The sequence below is a fragment of the Carcharodon carcharias genome, chromosome 22, assembly GCF_017639515.1.
Source record: "Carcharodon carcharias isolate sCarCar2 chromosome 22, sCarCar2.pri, whole genome shotgun sequence".
Taxonomy (NCBI): Eukaryota; Metazoa; Chordata; class Chondrichthyes; order Lamniformes; family Lamnidae; genus Carcharodon; species Carcharodon carcharias.
The window spans coordinates 2,432,909-2,449,244 of NC_054488.1; the positions used below are offsets into that span (position 1 = coordinate 2,432,909).

Consider the following 16,336-nt stretch of genomic DNA (forward strand, 5'->3'; position numbering starts at 1 on the left):
ATCGAGGCATTGATTACAGAAGTAGGGAGGTCATGTTGGAGTTATATAGAACCTTGGTGAGGCCACAGCTGGAGTACTGTGTGCAGTTCTGGTCGCCACATTATAGGAAGGATGTGATTGCACTGGAGGGGTTGCAGAGGAGATTCACCAGGATGTTGCCAGGGATGAAACATTTAAGTTATGAAGAGAGATTGGATAGACTTGGGTTGTTTTTGTTAGAGCAGAGAAGACTGAGGAGCGACCTGATCGAGGTGTACAAGATTATGAGGGGCATGGACAGGGTGGATAGGGAGCAGCTGTTCCCCTTAGTTGAAGGGTCAGTCACGAGGGGACATAAGTTCAAGGTGAGGGGCAGGAGGTTTAGGGGGATGTGAGGAAAAACTTTTTACCCAGAGGGTGATGACAGTCTGGAATGCGCTGCCTGGGAGGGTGGTGGAGGCGGGTTGCCTCACATCCTTTAAAAAGTACCTGGATGAGCACTTGGCACGTCATAACATTCAAGGCTACGGGCCAAGTGCTGGTAAATGGGGTTAGGTAGGTAGGTCAGGTGTTTCTCATGTGTCGGTGCAGATTCGATGGGCCAAATGGTCTCTTCTGCACTGTGATTCTGTGACTGATTTCAGACAGAGGCTGTAAATTGGCCACAGCAGCCTTTACAGGTAGGGGGAAGAAAAGGAAGCCTGGGTTTTAATGTTCAGTTCTGATCTGGTGCTTCCCAATGCCTCATCTCCACCATTGAGAGTTGAAGTATGTCATGTGAACGATTTGCATCTCACTAAGACTTGCTCGCTCACTTCCTGTCTGATCTAATGCCAAACAGCATACCCCTACAGGGTTAGTTTATAGCATCTGCAGCCTGTATTCTGTGACTGACCTCTCCAATCTCATAAACAAGTTACATTTTTATAGCGCTTTTAACTCTGTAAGACACTGGTGACACTTCACAGAAACATACTTAACAAAAAAATGAACAAAGCTTGGGTGAAGTCAGAGGATAACCAAAAGCTTAGTTGAAGAAATGGTTTTAAGGAGGATCTTAAGGGATCTCTTGTGCATCTCCAACTATAATTGTTCCACCATTGGCAGCTGTGCCTTCAGCTGACTGGGCCCCAAGCTCTGGAATTCCCTCCCGAAACCTCTCCAACTCACTCTCCTCCTTTAAGACAATCCTTAAAACCTACCTCTTTGACCAAGGGTTATGTCATTTGGCCTAATATAGCGTTACATGACTTGGTATCAAACTTTGTTTTATAACCCTCCTGGGAAGTGCCTTGGGATGTTTCATTACGTTAAAGGTGCTATATAAATGTAAGCTGTTGTTGTTGAAGAAAGGGAGGGGTTTAAGAACATCATTCCAGAGACCTAGACAAGAGGACAATGTTGCCAATGTTGGGGTAAAGAGAGGGATAAGAGGGGGAATGTAAAAAAGGCTTGAGTGAATGAAATGGAGAGTTCAGGACAGTTTATAAGGCTGCAGGATCTTAAAGAGGGAGATGGTGGCATAATGGTTATGTCACTGAACTAGTAATTCAGAGGCCCAGGCTAATGCTCTGGGGACATGGGTTCAAGCAGAATTTAAATTCAACTATTTGATTTGAATTAATTAATTCAATTAGTCTCAGTAATGATGACCATGACAGCGATCATCAGTTGTTGCAAAAATACATCTGTTCCACTTATGCCCTTTATGAAAGGAAATCTGCTGTCCTTACCCTGTCTGGCCTTACACATGACTCCAGACACACAGCACTGTGATTGACTCTTAACCTCCTTCTGAAATGGCTGAGCAAGCCACTCAGTTCAAGGGTAATTAGGAATGGGCAACAAATGCTGGCCTTGTTAGTGACACCCACACCTTGTGAAAGAATAGATTCGTGGAAAAACTATGAAGGAATTTTAAAAAAGAGGATAGGGATTTTAAATTTAAGATGTTACTGGACTGGGAGCTCTGAGCACAGGGGTGATGGGTGAATGGGCCTGGTGTGAGTTCAGTTATGGAGCAGTTTTGGATGACCTCAAGTAAACAGAGGAAGCAGCTAAAGTGTAGCAGCTGCTTCAAAACTTCTGATTGGACCAAGCAGGACATTGGGATTCCCCAGCTTCAGTAAACAAAAAAAGAAATCTAACAAAAGTACCCCTTCTTAGAGAGGCACAAACAGCAATAATATTGTCTCCAATATCCACTATACTCTTAAATCCCTGTCATCGGAGAAAACCTCAGTGTAACAGTAGTCTGCAAGCTCCTTCTCCAGGAACACTCTGGAATGGGTAGAGCTGTGGAAGAGGCAGTAGAGAGCAAAAGTCCCCCAGAGGCCACGTCCAGCCTGGATCTGTGATTGGCCAACATACCAGGCACAGGAGCAGAATCATGATGAGGCCCACCAACTTGCCACTCCCCTCCCTCTGCAGTGGGTGGCCAAAGATCAGGAGCCCAGGACTGAAATGCAGCTGGGGTAGAGGAGCAGACCCTTAAAATAGAGGAAGGGGGGGGTTAAAACCTCTCACTTTCCATGTACACATGGAGCACAGATTCACCAGGCTGCAGAAACTACAGGCGGTCTGCAGTGCATGAAGTAACTAAAGAACCTGTTAGACGGGACTCCTCTGTACTACGCTCACCATCCCAGATCTGCAATGGAACAGGAGAGGACTCCTGCACAGACAGCATTCCACTGGGAACCTCCCGCCCGCACTGAATGTAAAGATAGCCCAGACAGAAGGTGAGGCTGATGGAGTAGAGAGAAAACAAGAGCCGCAGCCATTTCTATGGGTAACATGGTAGCACCATAACTTCCCACCATGGCTGGCACTGTGACCACCTATACACCTCTGCTCACTATTTTGCTTTTGCTGTTTCCCAAACTGGGTAGGAAATATATTTTAAAATGCTTTTTATTTAAAATTAGATTCAATTTCTTTTGTTCCCATTGCTTATCTCATATTTAAGCCAATCATGACCATGGTTTCTTTTTAGTTTCTAGCAACAACCCCCACCCCGACTCATAAGGATGTCAGCTCTGCTGAGTCCTGAACCAGTTAAAGGTCCCACTCCCTATTCCAAATTCCACTTCAGACATCACACGGCAGAAATATTAGCTCCACCCAGTTCACTGTCCTGGACCCTGGGCAGGACATTCTCACAGCCTGACGCTGCTCCAGTGAGACTGCATCCACCCACCACCACCTCCAACCTCGCTGCAGCGTAAATCCGAATGCTGCTCATTAACAGTCAATACCCTAGCCCTTAATGTGCATTAATTAGATTAGCAGTGCTGGTCTATTATTTCTAACAGGTCAGCACTTCACTCATAGAATTTTCCAGCACAGGATGCAGGGTGATCAGTTCCCAGCCTAAAAGGGACACTTTGACATGGTGGTGTGACTGTAAGAGTGGGGAGGAGGGGGTGGTGCTTTTGCAGGATGCGATGCACACGCAGAAACAAGCTAAAACAGAAGACAAAATGCATCCCGGGAAAGCCTGACCCAGGACGCTAGACAAAAGCCCAGGTTACAGAACAACCCTGTAAAGTGCAGGGCAGTTGGTTACACTGGAAGGAGGGTTCTTGGCCCAGTGAGCTGGTTCTCTGAAAGCGATTTGTACTTGTGATATTTCACCCTGTGAATAATTCTAAAACAAGTAAAGACTGGTTTTGGATTCTTTCATCATCAAGTCCTGTCAGGAGTATAACAATCATTCCAGCAAAGGACAGACAGGCTCTGCCATGTGAAGCAGGCACATCTCACTGATAACTGCAAGTAAAAAAATTGTTTTATTAAAGCATCATTCAAACACACTTTACAAGCAGTATATACAGGACTGGCTGCGTACAGGACCAGCCACGTATGGGACTGGCTATGTACAGGACCGGCTATGTACTGGACCGCCCATGTACAGGACCGCCCATGTACTGGCCCAGCTATGTACAGGACCGGCTATTGACAGGACTGCCTATGGACAGGACTGCCTATGGACAGGACTGCCTATGGACAGGACTGCCTATGGACAGGACTGCCTATGGACAGGACTGCCTATGGACAGGACTGCCTATGGACAGGACTGCCTATGGACAGGACTGCCTATGGACAGGACTGCCTATGGACAGGACTGCCTATGGACAGGACTGCCTATGGACAGGACTGCCTATGTACAGGACTGTAATATAGGTGGGGGAAGAGGTGCAGAGCCTGGGATTTCAAATCCATTTCAAAAAGGATCGAGAAACCAAAACAAGTTTTGTGAACCAACAACACTGGCACTGACAACACACTCCACCGCAATGTCTCGTCTTTCCCCTCCACTCCCCAAACCCCCCTTATCCAGACCCCAAACACCTTCCCTTATCCCAGACCCCAAACACCTTCCCTTATCCCAGACCCCAAACACCTTCCCTTATCCCAGACCCCAAACACCTTCCCTTATCCCAGACCCCAAATACCTTCCCTTATCCCAGACCCCAAACACTTTCCCTTATCCCAGACCCCAAACACCTTCCCTTATCCAGACCCCAAACACCTTCCCTTATACCAGACCCCAAACACCTTCTTATCCCAGACCCCAAACAACCCCCTCTTATCCCAGACCCCAAACACCTTCCCTTATTCCAGACCCCAAACACCTTCCCTTATCCCAGACCCCAAACACCTACCCTTATCCCAGACCCCAAACACCTTCCCTTATCCCAGACCCCAAACACCTTCCCTTATCCCAGACCCCAAACAACCCCCTTATCCAGACCCCAAACCCCGTCTTATCCCAGACCCCAAACAACCCCCTTATCCAGACCCCAAACCCCGTCTTATCCCAGACCCCAAACACCCCCCCTTATCCAGACCCCAAACACCCACCTTATCCAGACCCCAAACACCCACCTTATCCAGACCCCAAACACCCCCCTTATCCAGACCCCAAACACCCCCCTTATCCAGACCCCAAACACCCCCCTTATCAAGACCCCAAACACCCCTTTTATTCCAGACCTTGAACCCCCTCTTATCTCAGACCCCAAACACCTTCCCTTATCCAGACCCCACAACAACCCCCTTATCCCAGACCCCAAACCCCCTCTTACCCTAGACCATAACATAAACAACCCCCTTATCCCAGACCACAAACTCCCCCTTATCACAGAATCACACAGTGCAGGAGAAGCCCTTCAGCCCATCGTGTCTGCACCAACACCTGACTACCTAATCCCATTTACCAGCACCTGGCCCATAGCCTTGAATGTTATGACGTGCCAAGTGCTCATCCAGGTACTTTTTAAAGGATGTGAGGCAACCCGCCTCCACCACCCTCCCAGGCAGCGCATTCCAGACCCTCACCACCCTCTGGGTAAACAAGTTTTTCCTCACATCCCCCTAAACCTCCTGCCCCTCACCTTGAACTTATGTCCCCTCGTGACTGACCCTCAACTAAGGGGAACAGCTGCTCCCTATCCACCCTGTCCATGCCCCTCATAATCTTGTACACCTCGATCAGGTCGCTCCTCAGTCTTCTCTGCTCCAACGAAAATAACCCAAGTCTATCCAACCTCTCTTCATAACTTAAATGTTTCATCCCAGGCATCATCTTGGTGAATCTCCTCTGCACCCTCTCCAGTGCAATCACATTCTTCCTATAATGGACTCCAGCTGTGGCCTCACCAAGGTTCTATGCAACTCCAACATGATCTCCCTACATTTGTAATCTATGTCTCGATTGATAAAGGCAATATGTCCTGTGTGCCTTTTTCACCACCCCACTAACATGCCCCTCCGCCTTCAGAGATCTATGGACACACACACCAAAGTTCCTTTGTTCCTCAGAACTTCCTAGTGTCTTGCCATTCATTGAACACTTCCTTGTCAAATTACTCCTTCCAAAGTATATCACCTCACACTTTTCAGGGTTAAATTCCATCTGCCACTTATCTGCCCATTTGACCATCCTGTCTATATCTTCCTGTAGTCCAAGACACTCAACGTCACTGTTAACCAACCGGCCAATCTATATGCCATCCGCAAACTTACTAATCTTAACCCTCACATAGTCACCTATGCCGTTTATATAAATGACAAATCATAGGGGATCCAACACAGATCCCTGTGATACACCACTGGACACTGGATACCAGTCACTAAAGCAACCTTCTGTCATCACCCTCTGTCACTGACAACTAAGCCAATTTTGAATCCACCTTATCAAATTACCCTGTATCCCATGTGCATTTGCCTTCTTTATAAGTCTCCCATGTGGGACCTTGTCAAAGGCTTTGCTGAAATCCATATCAACTACATCAACTGCACTACCCTCATCTACACACCTGGTCACCTCCTGAAAAAATTCAATCCAATTTGTTAGGCATGACCTCCCTCTGACAAAGCCATGCTGACTATCCCTGATCAAACCTTGCCTCTCCAAGTGGAGATAGATTCTCTCCTTCAAAATTTTCTCCAATAGTTTCCCTACCACTGACGTGAGACTCACTGGCCTGTAGTTCCCTGGCTTATCTCTACAACCCTTCTTAAATAGCGGAACCACCTTAGCTGTTCTCCAGTCCTCTGGCACCTCCCCCGTGGCCAGAGAGGAATTAAAAATTTGGGTCAGAGCCCCTGCGATCTCCTCCCTTGCCTCCCTCAGCAGTCTGGGACACAAATCATCCGGACCTGGGGATTTGTCCATTTTTAAGCCTGCCAACACCTCCAATACCTTGATAAAAGCAAACATTGCGGATGCTGGAAATCTAGAACAAAAGCAAAAATACCTGGAAAAACTCAGCAGGTCTGACAGCATCTGCGGAATGGGATACAGTTAACGTTTCGAGTCCAAATGACTCTTCATCAGAACTAAGGAAAAGTAGAAAAGAAGTGAAATATAAGCTGGTTTAAGAGTGGTTGGGACAGGTAGAGCTGGATAGAGGACCAGTGATAGGTGGAGATTGCCAAAAGATGTCATAGACAAAAGGATGAAGAGGTGTTGATAGAGGTGGACGGTCTCACTGAACAATTTCTCCTTAAACTCGTCTCACTTCCTTCAAATAAAAGATGTGGCTATGCGTACCCACATGAGCCCCAGCTATGCCTGTCTCTTTATGGGGTATGTGGAACATTCCTTGTTCCAGTCTTACTCAGGCCCTCTACCACAACTCTTTCTCCGGTACATCGATGACTGCTTCAGTGCTGCTTCATGCTCTCGTCTGGATCTGAATTTATTAATTTTGCTTCCAATTTCCACCTCTCCATCATTTTCTCGTGGTCCATCACTAACACTTCCCATCCCTTCCTTGACCTCTCAGTCTCAATTTCTGGTGATAGACTGTCCACCAATATCCATTACAAGCCTACCGACTCCCACAGCTACCTTGACTACAGCTCCTCACACCCACTTCCTGTAAGGACTCCATCCCATTCTCTCAGTTCCTTCGCCTCCATCACATCTATTCCAATGATGCCACTTTCAAAAACAGTTCCTCTGACATGTCCTCCTTCTTCCCTAACAGAGGTTTTCCACCCACGGTGGTTGACAGGGCCCTCAACCTTGTCCGGCCCATCTCCCACGCATCCGCCCTCACGCCTTCTCCCTCCCAGAAACATGATAGGGTCCCTCTTGTCCTCACTTATCACCCCACTAGCCTCCGCATTCAAAGGATCATCCTCCGCCATTTCTGCCAACTCCAGCATGATGCCACCACCAAACGCATCTTCCCTTCACCACCTCTGGCAACATTTCGCAAGGATTGTTCCCTCCGGGACACCCTGATCTACACCTCAACCCCCTCCCACGGCGCCTTCCCAGCAGAAGGTGCAACACCTGCCCCTTTACTTCCCCCCTCCTCACTGTCCAAGGGCCCATACACTCCTTTCAAGTGAAGCAGCACTTCACTTGCACTTCCCTCAATTTAGTCTACTGCATTTGCTGCTCCCAATGCGGTTTCCTCTACATTGGAGAGACCAAACGCAGACTGGGTGACTGCTTTGTGGAACACCTTCGGTCTGTCTGCAAGCGTCACCCAGACCTCCCTGTCGCTTGCCATTTCAACACTCCACCCTGCTCTCTTGCCCACATGTCCGTCCTTGGCCTGCTGCATTGTTCCAGTGAAGCTCAATGCAAACTGGAAGAACAGCACCTCATCTTCCGACTAGGCACTTTACAGCCTTCCGGACTGAATATTGAATTCAACAATTTTAGATCATGAACTCTCTCCTCCATCCCCACCCCCTTTCCAATCACCCCCTTTCCAATAATTTATATATATTTTTCTTTTCCCACCTATTTGCATTGTTTTTAAATACATTTCCATCCATTGTTTTATCTCTACCTTTTAACCTATTTCGATTCCCCCCATCCCACCCCCACTAGGGCTATCTGTCCCTTGCTCGTCCTACTTTCTACCCTTAATGTCCCCATTAGCACATTTCTTAGCTAATATCACCACCGTCAACACCTCTTTGTCCTTTTGTCTATGACATCTTTTGGCAATCTCCACCTATCACTGGCCCTCTATCCAGCTCTACCTGTCCCACCCCCCCCTTAAACCAGCTAAAATTCCACCTCTTTTCTATTTTCCCTTAGTTCTGATGGAGTGTCATTCGGACTTGAAACGTTAACTGTATTCCTCTCCGCAGATGCTGCCAGACCTGTTGAGTACCTCCAAAACCATGTCACTCCCTATATCAATTTGCTCAAGAATCCTCATTCTCTTGGGTGAAGACGGATGTGAAGTATTCATTCAACACTCTAGCTCTTGTCCTCTTGCTCCACCCATAGATTGCACCCTTGGTCCCTACTCTTTCCCTGGTTATCCTCTTTCCATTGATATACTTATAGAATATCTTGGGATTTTCCCTAATTTTACCAGCCAGAGCTTTCTCACATCCCCTCTTTGCTCTCCTAATTGCTTTCTTAAGCTCCACCCTGCACTGTCTGCACTCCACTAATGCCTCTGCTGATTTGCTTCCCTTGTACCTGCTAAAAGCCTCTCTTTTCCTTCTCATCGTATCCTGAATATCTCTGGTCATCCATGGTTCTCTGGGCTTGTTACTCCTTCCTATCACCCTAGAGTGAACATGTTGAGCCTGTACCCTCCCTATTTCCTTTCTGAACGCCCCCCACTGCTCCTCTGTGGATTTCCCCACAAGTAACTGTTCCCACTCTACCTTGGCCAGATCCTGCCTTATTTTACTAAAATCCGATCTCCCCCAATCCAAAACTTTTTTTGCAACTTGTCTATTTCTTTCTTCATAACAAACGTAAACTGCATCATGTTGTGGTCGCTATCACTAAAATGCTCCGCCACCACCACCTCAGCCACCTGTCCGGCTTCATTCCCCAGAATTAGGTCCAGCACTGCGCCGTCCATTTTTGGACCATCTATATATTGAACTAAAAATTTGTCCTGAACACATTTCAAGAAATCCACTCCATCCAAGCCCTTAACGCTATGTCTATCCCAATTAAAGTTGGGAAAGTTGAAATCACTTAATATAATTACCCGATTGTTATTGTTTTTACACATCTCCACAAATTGTGCACATATTTGTCCCAGACCCCAAAGACCCTCTAATCCCAACACATCCCCATCCCAGACCCCAAACTCCCCCTTATCCCAGACCCCCAAAACCCCCCCATCCCAGACCCCAAAACCCCCCCATCCCAGACCCCAAAACCGCCCCATCCCAGACCCCAAAACCCCCCAATCCCAGACCCCAAAACCCCTCACCATCCCAGACCCCAAACCCCAACCCATCCCAGACCCCAAACCCCAACCCATCCCAGACCCCAAAACCCCCACCCAGACCCCAAACTCCCCCTTATCCCAGACCCCAAAACCCCCCCCATCCCAGACCCCAAAACCCCCCCATCCCAGACCCCAAACCCCCCCCGCATCCTAGACACCAACCACCCCCCCATCCTAGACCCCAATACGCCCACATCCCAGACCCAAAACTCCCCCTTATCCCAGACCCCAAAACCCCCCCCGTCCCAGACCCAAACCCCCCCCAACCCAGACCCAAACCCCCCCCATACTAGACCCCAACCACCCCCCATCCTAGACCCCAAAACCGCCCCCATCCCAGACCCCAAACTCCCCCCATCATACAGCCCAATGCCCCCACTCCCAGGCCCCATCCCCAAAACCAGCTCGAAAGCCTCACTCCATTCGCTAAGATTTCACCCCGTGACCTTTAGGCTCTGACCTATACTGCAGCCCCGCCCCCTATCACCGCAGAAACCTCGCGATGTTTGCGTCCCTGCGTCAACCCGCGAGATTTCCCGAGATCTGAGTCAACATGGCGGAAGGAGAGACCCTGGAATCCTGGCTCAGTGAGTATGAGGCGGGATAGAACCGTCCAAATAACAGCAGAATGTCTAACACTGGGGTACAGTACTGGTGGGGACAGGTCTGTCACTGTATAACACTGGGGTACAGGACTGGTGGGGACAGGTCTGTCACTGTATAACACTGGGGTACAGTACTGGTGGGGACAGGTCTGTCACTGTATAACACTGGGGTACAGTACTGGTGGGGCAGGTCTGTCACTGTATAACACTGGGGTACAGTACTGGTGGGGACAGGTCTGTCACTGTATAACACTGGGGTACAGTACTGGTGGGGACAGGTCTGTCACTGTATAACACTGGGGTACAGTACTGGTGGGGACAGGTCTGTCACTGTATAACACTGGGGTACAGTACTGGTGGGGACAGGTCTGTCACTGTATAACACTGGGGTACAGTACTGGTGGGGGCAGGTCTGTCACTGTATAACACTGGGATACAGTACTGGTGGGGACAGGTCTGTCACTGTATAATACTGGGGTACAGTACTGGTGTGGACAGGTCTGTCACTGTATAACCCTGGGGTACAGTACTGGTGTGGACAGGTCTGTCACTGTATAACCCTGGGGTACAGTACTGGTGGGGACAGGTCTGTCACTGTATAACACTGGGGTACAGTACTGGTGGGGACAGGTCTGTCACTGTATAACCCTGGGGTACAGTACTGGTGGGGACAGGTCTGTCACTGTATAACACTGGGGTACAGTACTGGTGGGGCAGGTCTGTCACTGTATAACACTGGGGTACAGGACTGGTGGGGCAGGTCTGTCACTGTATAACACTGGGGTACAGTACAGGTGGGGCAGGTCTGTCACTGTATAACACTGGGGTACAGTACTGGTGTAGACAGGTCTGTCACTGTATAACACTGGGGTACAGTACTGGTGGGGCAGGTCTGTCACTATAACACTGGGGTACAGTACTGGTGGGGACAGGTCTGTCACTGTATAACACGGGTACAGTACTGGTGTAGACAGGTCTGTCACTGTATAACATGGGGTACAGTACTGGTGGGAATGGGTCTGTCACTGTATAACACTGGGGTACAGTACTGGTGGGGCAGGTCTGTCACTGTATAACACTGGGATACAGTACTGGTGGGGCAGGTCTGTCACTGTATAACACTGGGGTACAGTACTGGTGGGAATGGGTCTGTCACTGTATAACACTGGGGTACAGTACTGGTGGGGACAGGTCTGTCACTGTATAACACTGGGGTACATTACTGGTGGGGACAGGTCTGTCACTGTATAACACTGGGGTACAGTACTGGTGGGGCAGGTCTGTCACTGTATAACACTGGGGTACAGTACTGGTGGGGCAGGTCTGTCACTGTATAACACTGGGGTACAGTACTGGTGGGAATGGGTCTGTCACTGTATAACACTGGGGTACAGTACTGGTGGGGACAGGTCTGTCACTGTCTAACACTGGGGTCCAGTACTGGTGGGGACAGGTCTGTCACTGTATAACACTGGGGTACAGTACTGGTGGGGACAGGTCTGTCACTGTATAACACTGGGGTACAGTACTGGTGGGGACAGGTCTGTCACTGTATAACACTGGGGTACAGTACTGGTGGGACAGGTCTGTCACTGTATAACACTGGGGTACAGTACTGGTGGGGACAGGTCTGTCACTGTATAACACTGGGGTACAGTACTGGTGGGGACAGGTCTGTCACTGTATAACACTGGGGTACAGTACTGGTGGGGACAGGTCTGTCACTGTATAACACTGGGGTACAGTACTGGTGGGGACAGGTCTGTCACTGTATAACACAGGGTACAGTACTGGTGGGGACAGGTCTGTCACTGTATAACACTGGGGTACAGTACTGGTGGAGACAGGTCTGTCACTGTATAACACTGGGGTACAGTACTGGTGGGGACAGGTCTGTCACTGTATAACACTGGGGTACAGTACTGGTGGGGACAGGTCTGTCACTGTATAACACTGGGGTACAGTACTGGTGGGGACAGGTCTGTCACTGTATAACACTGGGTACAGTACTGGTGGGGACAGGTCTGTCACTGTATAACACTGGGGTACAGTACTGGTGGGGACAGGTCTGTCACTGTATAACACTGGGGTACAGTACTGGTGGGGACAGGTCTGTCACTGTATAACACTGGAGTACAGTACTGGTGGGGACAGGTCTGTCACTGTATAACACTGGGGTACAGTACTGGTGGGGACAGGTCTGTCACTGTATAACACTGGGGTACAGTACTGGTGGGGACAGGTCTGTCACTGTATAACACTGGGATACAGTACTGGTGTGGACAGGTCTGTCACTGTATAACACTGGGGTACAGTACTGGTGGGGACAGGTCTGTCACTGTATAACACTGGGTACAGTACTGGTGGGGACAGGTCTGTCACTGTATAACACTGGGATACAGTACTGGTGGGGACAGGTCTGTCACTGTATAACACTGGGGTACAGTACTGGTGGGGACAGGTCTGTCACTGTATAACACTGGGGTACAGTACTGGTGGGGACAGGTCTGTCACTGTATAACACTGGGGTACAGTACTGGTGGGGACAGGTCTGTCACTGTATAACACTGGGGTACAGTACTGGTGGGGACAGGTCTGTCACTGTATAACACTGGGGTACAGTACTGGTGGGGACAGGTCTGTCACTGTATAACACTGGGGTACAGTACTGGTGGGGACAGGTCTGTCACTGTATAACACTGGGGTACAGTACTGGTGGGGACAGGTCTGTCACTGTATAACACTGGGGTACAGTACTGGTGGGGACAGGTCTGTCACTGTATAACACTGGGGTACAGTACTGGTGGGGACAGGTCTGTCACTGTATAACACTGGGGTACAGTACTGGTGGGGACAGGTCTGTCACTGTATAACACTGGGGTACAGTACTGGTGGGGACAGGTCTGTCACTGTATAACACTGGGGTACAGTACTGGTGGGGACAGGTCTGTCACTGTATAACACTGGGGTACAGTACTGGTGGGGACAGGTCTGTCACTGTATAACACTGGGGTACAGTACTGGTGGGGACAGGTCTGTCACTGTATAACACTGGGGTACAGTACTGGTGTGGTCAGGTCTGTCACTGTATAACACTGGGGTACAGTACTGGTGGGGACAGGTCTGTCACTGTATAACACTGGGGTACAGTACTGGTGGGGACAGGTCTGTCACTGTATAACACTGGGGTACAGTACTGGTGGGGACAGGTCTGTCACTGTATAACACTGGGGTACAGTACTGGTGGGGACAGGTCTGTCACTGTATAACACTGGGGTACAGTACTGGTGGGGACAGGTCTGTCACTGTATAACACTGGGGTACAGTACTGGTGGGGACAGGTCTGTCACTGTATAACACTGGGGTACAGTACTGGTGGGGACAGGTCTGTCACTGTATAACACTGGGGTACAGTACTGGTGGGGACAGGTCTGTCACTGTATAACACTGGGGTACAGTACTGGTGGGGACAGGTCTGTCACTGTATAACACTGGGATACAGTACTGGTGGGGACAGGTCTGTCACTGTATAACACTGGGGTACAGTACTGGTGGGGACAGGTCTGTCACTGTATAACACTGGGGTACAGTACTGGTGGGGACAGGTCTGTCACTGTATACACTGGGGTACAGTACTGGTGGGGACAGGTCTGTCACTGTATAACACTGGGGTACAGTACTGGTGTGGACAGGTCTGTCACTGTATAACACTGGGTACACTATTGGTGGGGACAGGTCTGTCACTGTATAACACTGGGGTACAGTACTGGTGGGGACAGGTCTGTCACTGTATAACACTGGGGTACAGTACTGGTGTGGACAGGTCTGTCACTGTATAACACTGGGGTACAGTACTGGTGGGGACAGGTCTGTCACTGTATAACACTGGGGTACAGTACTGGTGTGGACAGGTCTGTCACTGTATAACACTAGGGTACAGTACTGGTGGGGACAGGTCTGTCACTGTATAACACTGGGGTACAGTACTGGTGGGGACAGGTCTGTCACTGTATAACACTGGGGTACAGTACTGGTGGGGACAGGTCTGTCACTGTATAACACTGGGGTACAGTACTGGTGGGGACAGGTCTGTCACTGTATAACACTGGGGTACAGTACTGGTGTGGACAGGTCTGTCACTGTATAACACTGGGGTACAGTACTGGTGGGGACAGGTCTGTCACTGTATAACACTGGGGTACAGTACTGGTGGGGACAGGTCTGTCACTGTATAACACTGGGTACAGTACTGGTGGGGACAGGTCTGTCACTGTATAACACTGGGGTACAGTACTGGTGGGGACAGGTCTGTCACTGTATAACACTGGGGTACAGTACTGGTGGGGACAGGTCTGTCACTGTATAACACTGGGCACAGTACTGGTGGGGACAGGTCTGTCACTGTATAACACTGGGGTACAGTACTGGTGGGGACAGGTCTGTCACTGTATAACACTGCGGTACAGTACTGGTGGGGACAGGTCTGTCACTGTATAACACTGGGATACAGTACTGGTGGGGACAGGTCTGTCACTGTATAACACTGGGGTACAGTACTGGTGGGGACAGGTCTGTCACTGTATAACACTGGGGTACAGTACTGGTGGGGACAGGTCTGTCACTGTATAACACTGGGGTACAGTACTGGTGGGGACAGGTCTGTCACTGTATAACACTGGGGTACAGTACTGGTGGGGACAGGTCTGTCACTGTATAACACTGGGGTACAGTACTGGTGGGGACAGGTCTGTCACTGTATAACACTGGGGTACAGTACTGGTGGGGACAGGTCTGTCACTGTATAACACTGGGGTACAGTACTGGTGGGGACAGGTCTGTCACTGTATAACACTGGGGTACAGTACTGGTGGGGACAGGTCTGTCACTGTATAACACTGGGGTACAGTACTGGTGGGGCAGGTCTGTCACTGTATAACACTGGGGTACAGTACTGGTGGGGACAGGTCTGTCACTGTATAACACTGGGGTACAGTACTGGTGGGGACAGGTCTGTCACTGTATAACACTGGGGTACAGTACTGGTGGGGACAGGTCTGTCACTGTATAACACTGGGGTACAGTACTGGTGGGGACAGGTCTGTCACTGTATAACACTGGGGTACAGTACTGGTGGGGACAGGTCTGTCACTGTATAACACTGGGGTACAGTACTGGTGGGGACAGGTCTGTCACTGTATAACACTGGGGTACAGTACTGGTGGGGACAGGTCTGTCACTGTATAACACTGGGGTACAGTACTGGTGTGGACAGGTCTGTCACTGTATAACACTGGGGTACAGTACTGGTGGGGACAGGTCTGTCACTGTATAACACTGGGGTACAGTACTGGTGGGGACAGGTCTGTCACTGTATAACACTGGGGTACAGTACTGGTGGGGACAGGTCTGTCACTGTATAACACTGGGGTACAGTACTGGTGGGGACAGGTCTGTCACTGTATAACACTGCAGTGCAGTACTGGTGGGGACAGGTCTGTCACTGTATAACACTGGGGTACAGTACTGGTGGGGACAGGTCTGTCACTGTATAACACTGGGGTACAGTACTGGTGGGGACAGGTCTGTCACTGTATAACACTGGGATACAGTACTGGTGGGGACAGGTCTGTCACTGTATAACACTGGGGTACAGTACTGGTGGGGACAGGTCTGTCACTGTATAACACTGGGGTACAGTACTGGTGGGGACAGGTCTGTCACTGTATAACACTGGGATACGGTACTGGTGGGGACAGGTCTGTCACTGTATAACACTGGGGTACAGTACTGATGGGGACAGGTCTGTCACTGTATAGCACTGGGGTACAGTACTGGTGGGGACAGGTCTGTCACTGCATGACACTGGGGTACAGTACTGGTGGGAACAAGTCTGTCACTGTATAACACTGGGGTACAGTACTGGTGTTGACAGGTCTGTCACTGTATAACACGAGTACAGTACTGGTGGGGACAGGTCTCTCTCTGTATAACACTGAGGTACAGTACTGGTGGGGA

At 49.6% G+C, this 16,336-nt stretch overlaps 1 protein-coding gene across 2 annotated transcripts in view; it reads left to right on the forward strand.

The window, feature by feature from the left end:
* The first annotated feature begins 10,240 nt into the window (after positions 1-10,240).
* Positions 10,241-16,336, forward strand: part of gga3b (golgi associated, gamma adaptin ear containing, ARF binding protein 3b) — a 155,657-nt gene continuing 149,561 nt past the window's right edge. The window contains exon 1 of one of the 2 annotated variants that reach the window (XM_041217290.1): positions 10,241-10,303. In XM_041217290.1, coding sequence (XP_041073224.1) covers positions 10,270-10,303 — 34 coding nt within the window. In that variant the 5' untranslated portion in view covers positions 10,241-10,269. The remainder of the gene's footprint in view (positions 10,304-16,336) is intronic. The other variant, XM_041217291.1, reaches the window with a different exon arrangement.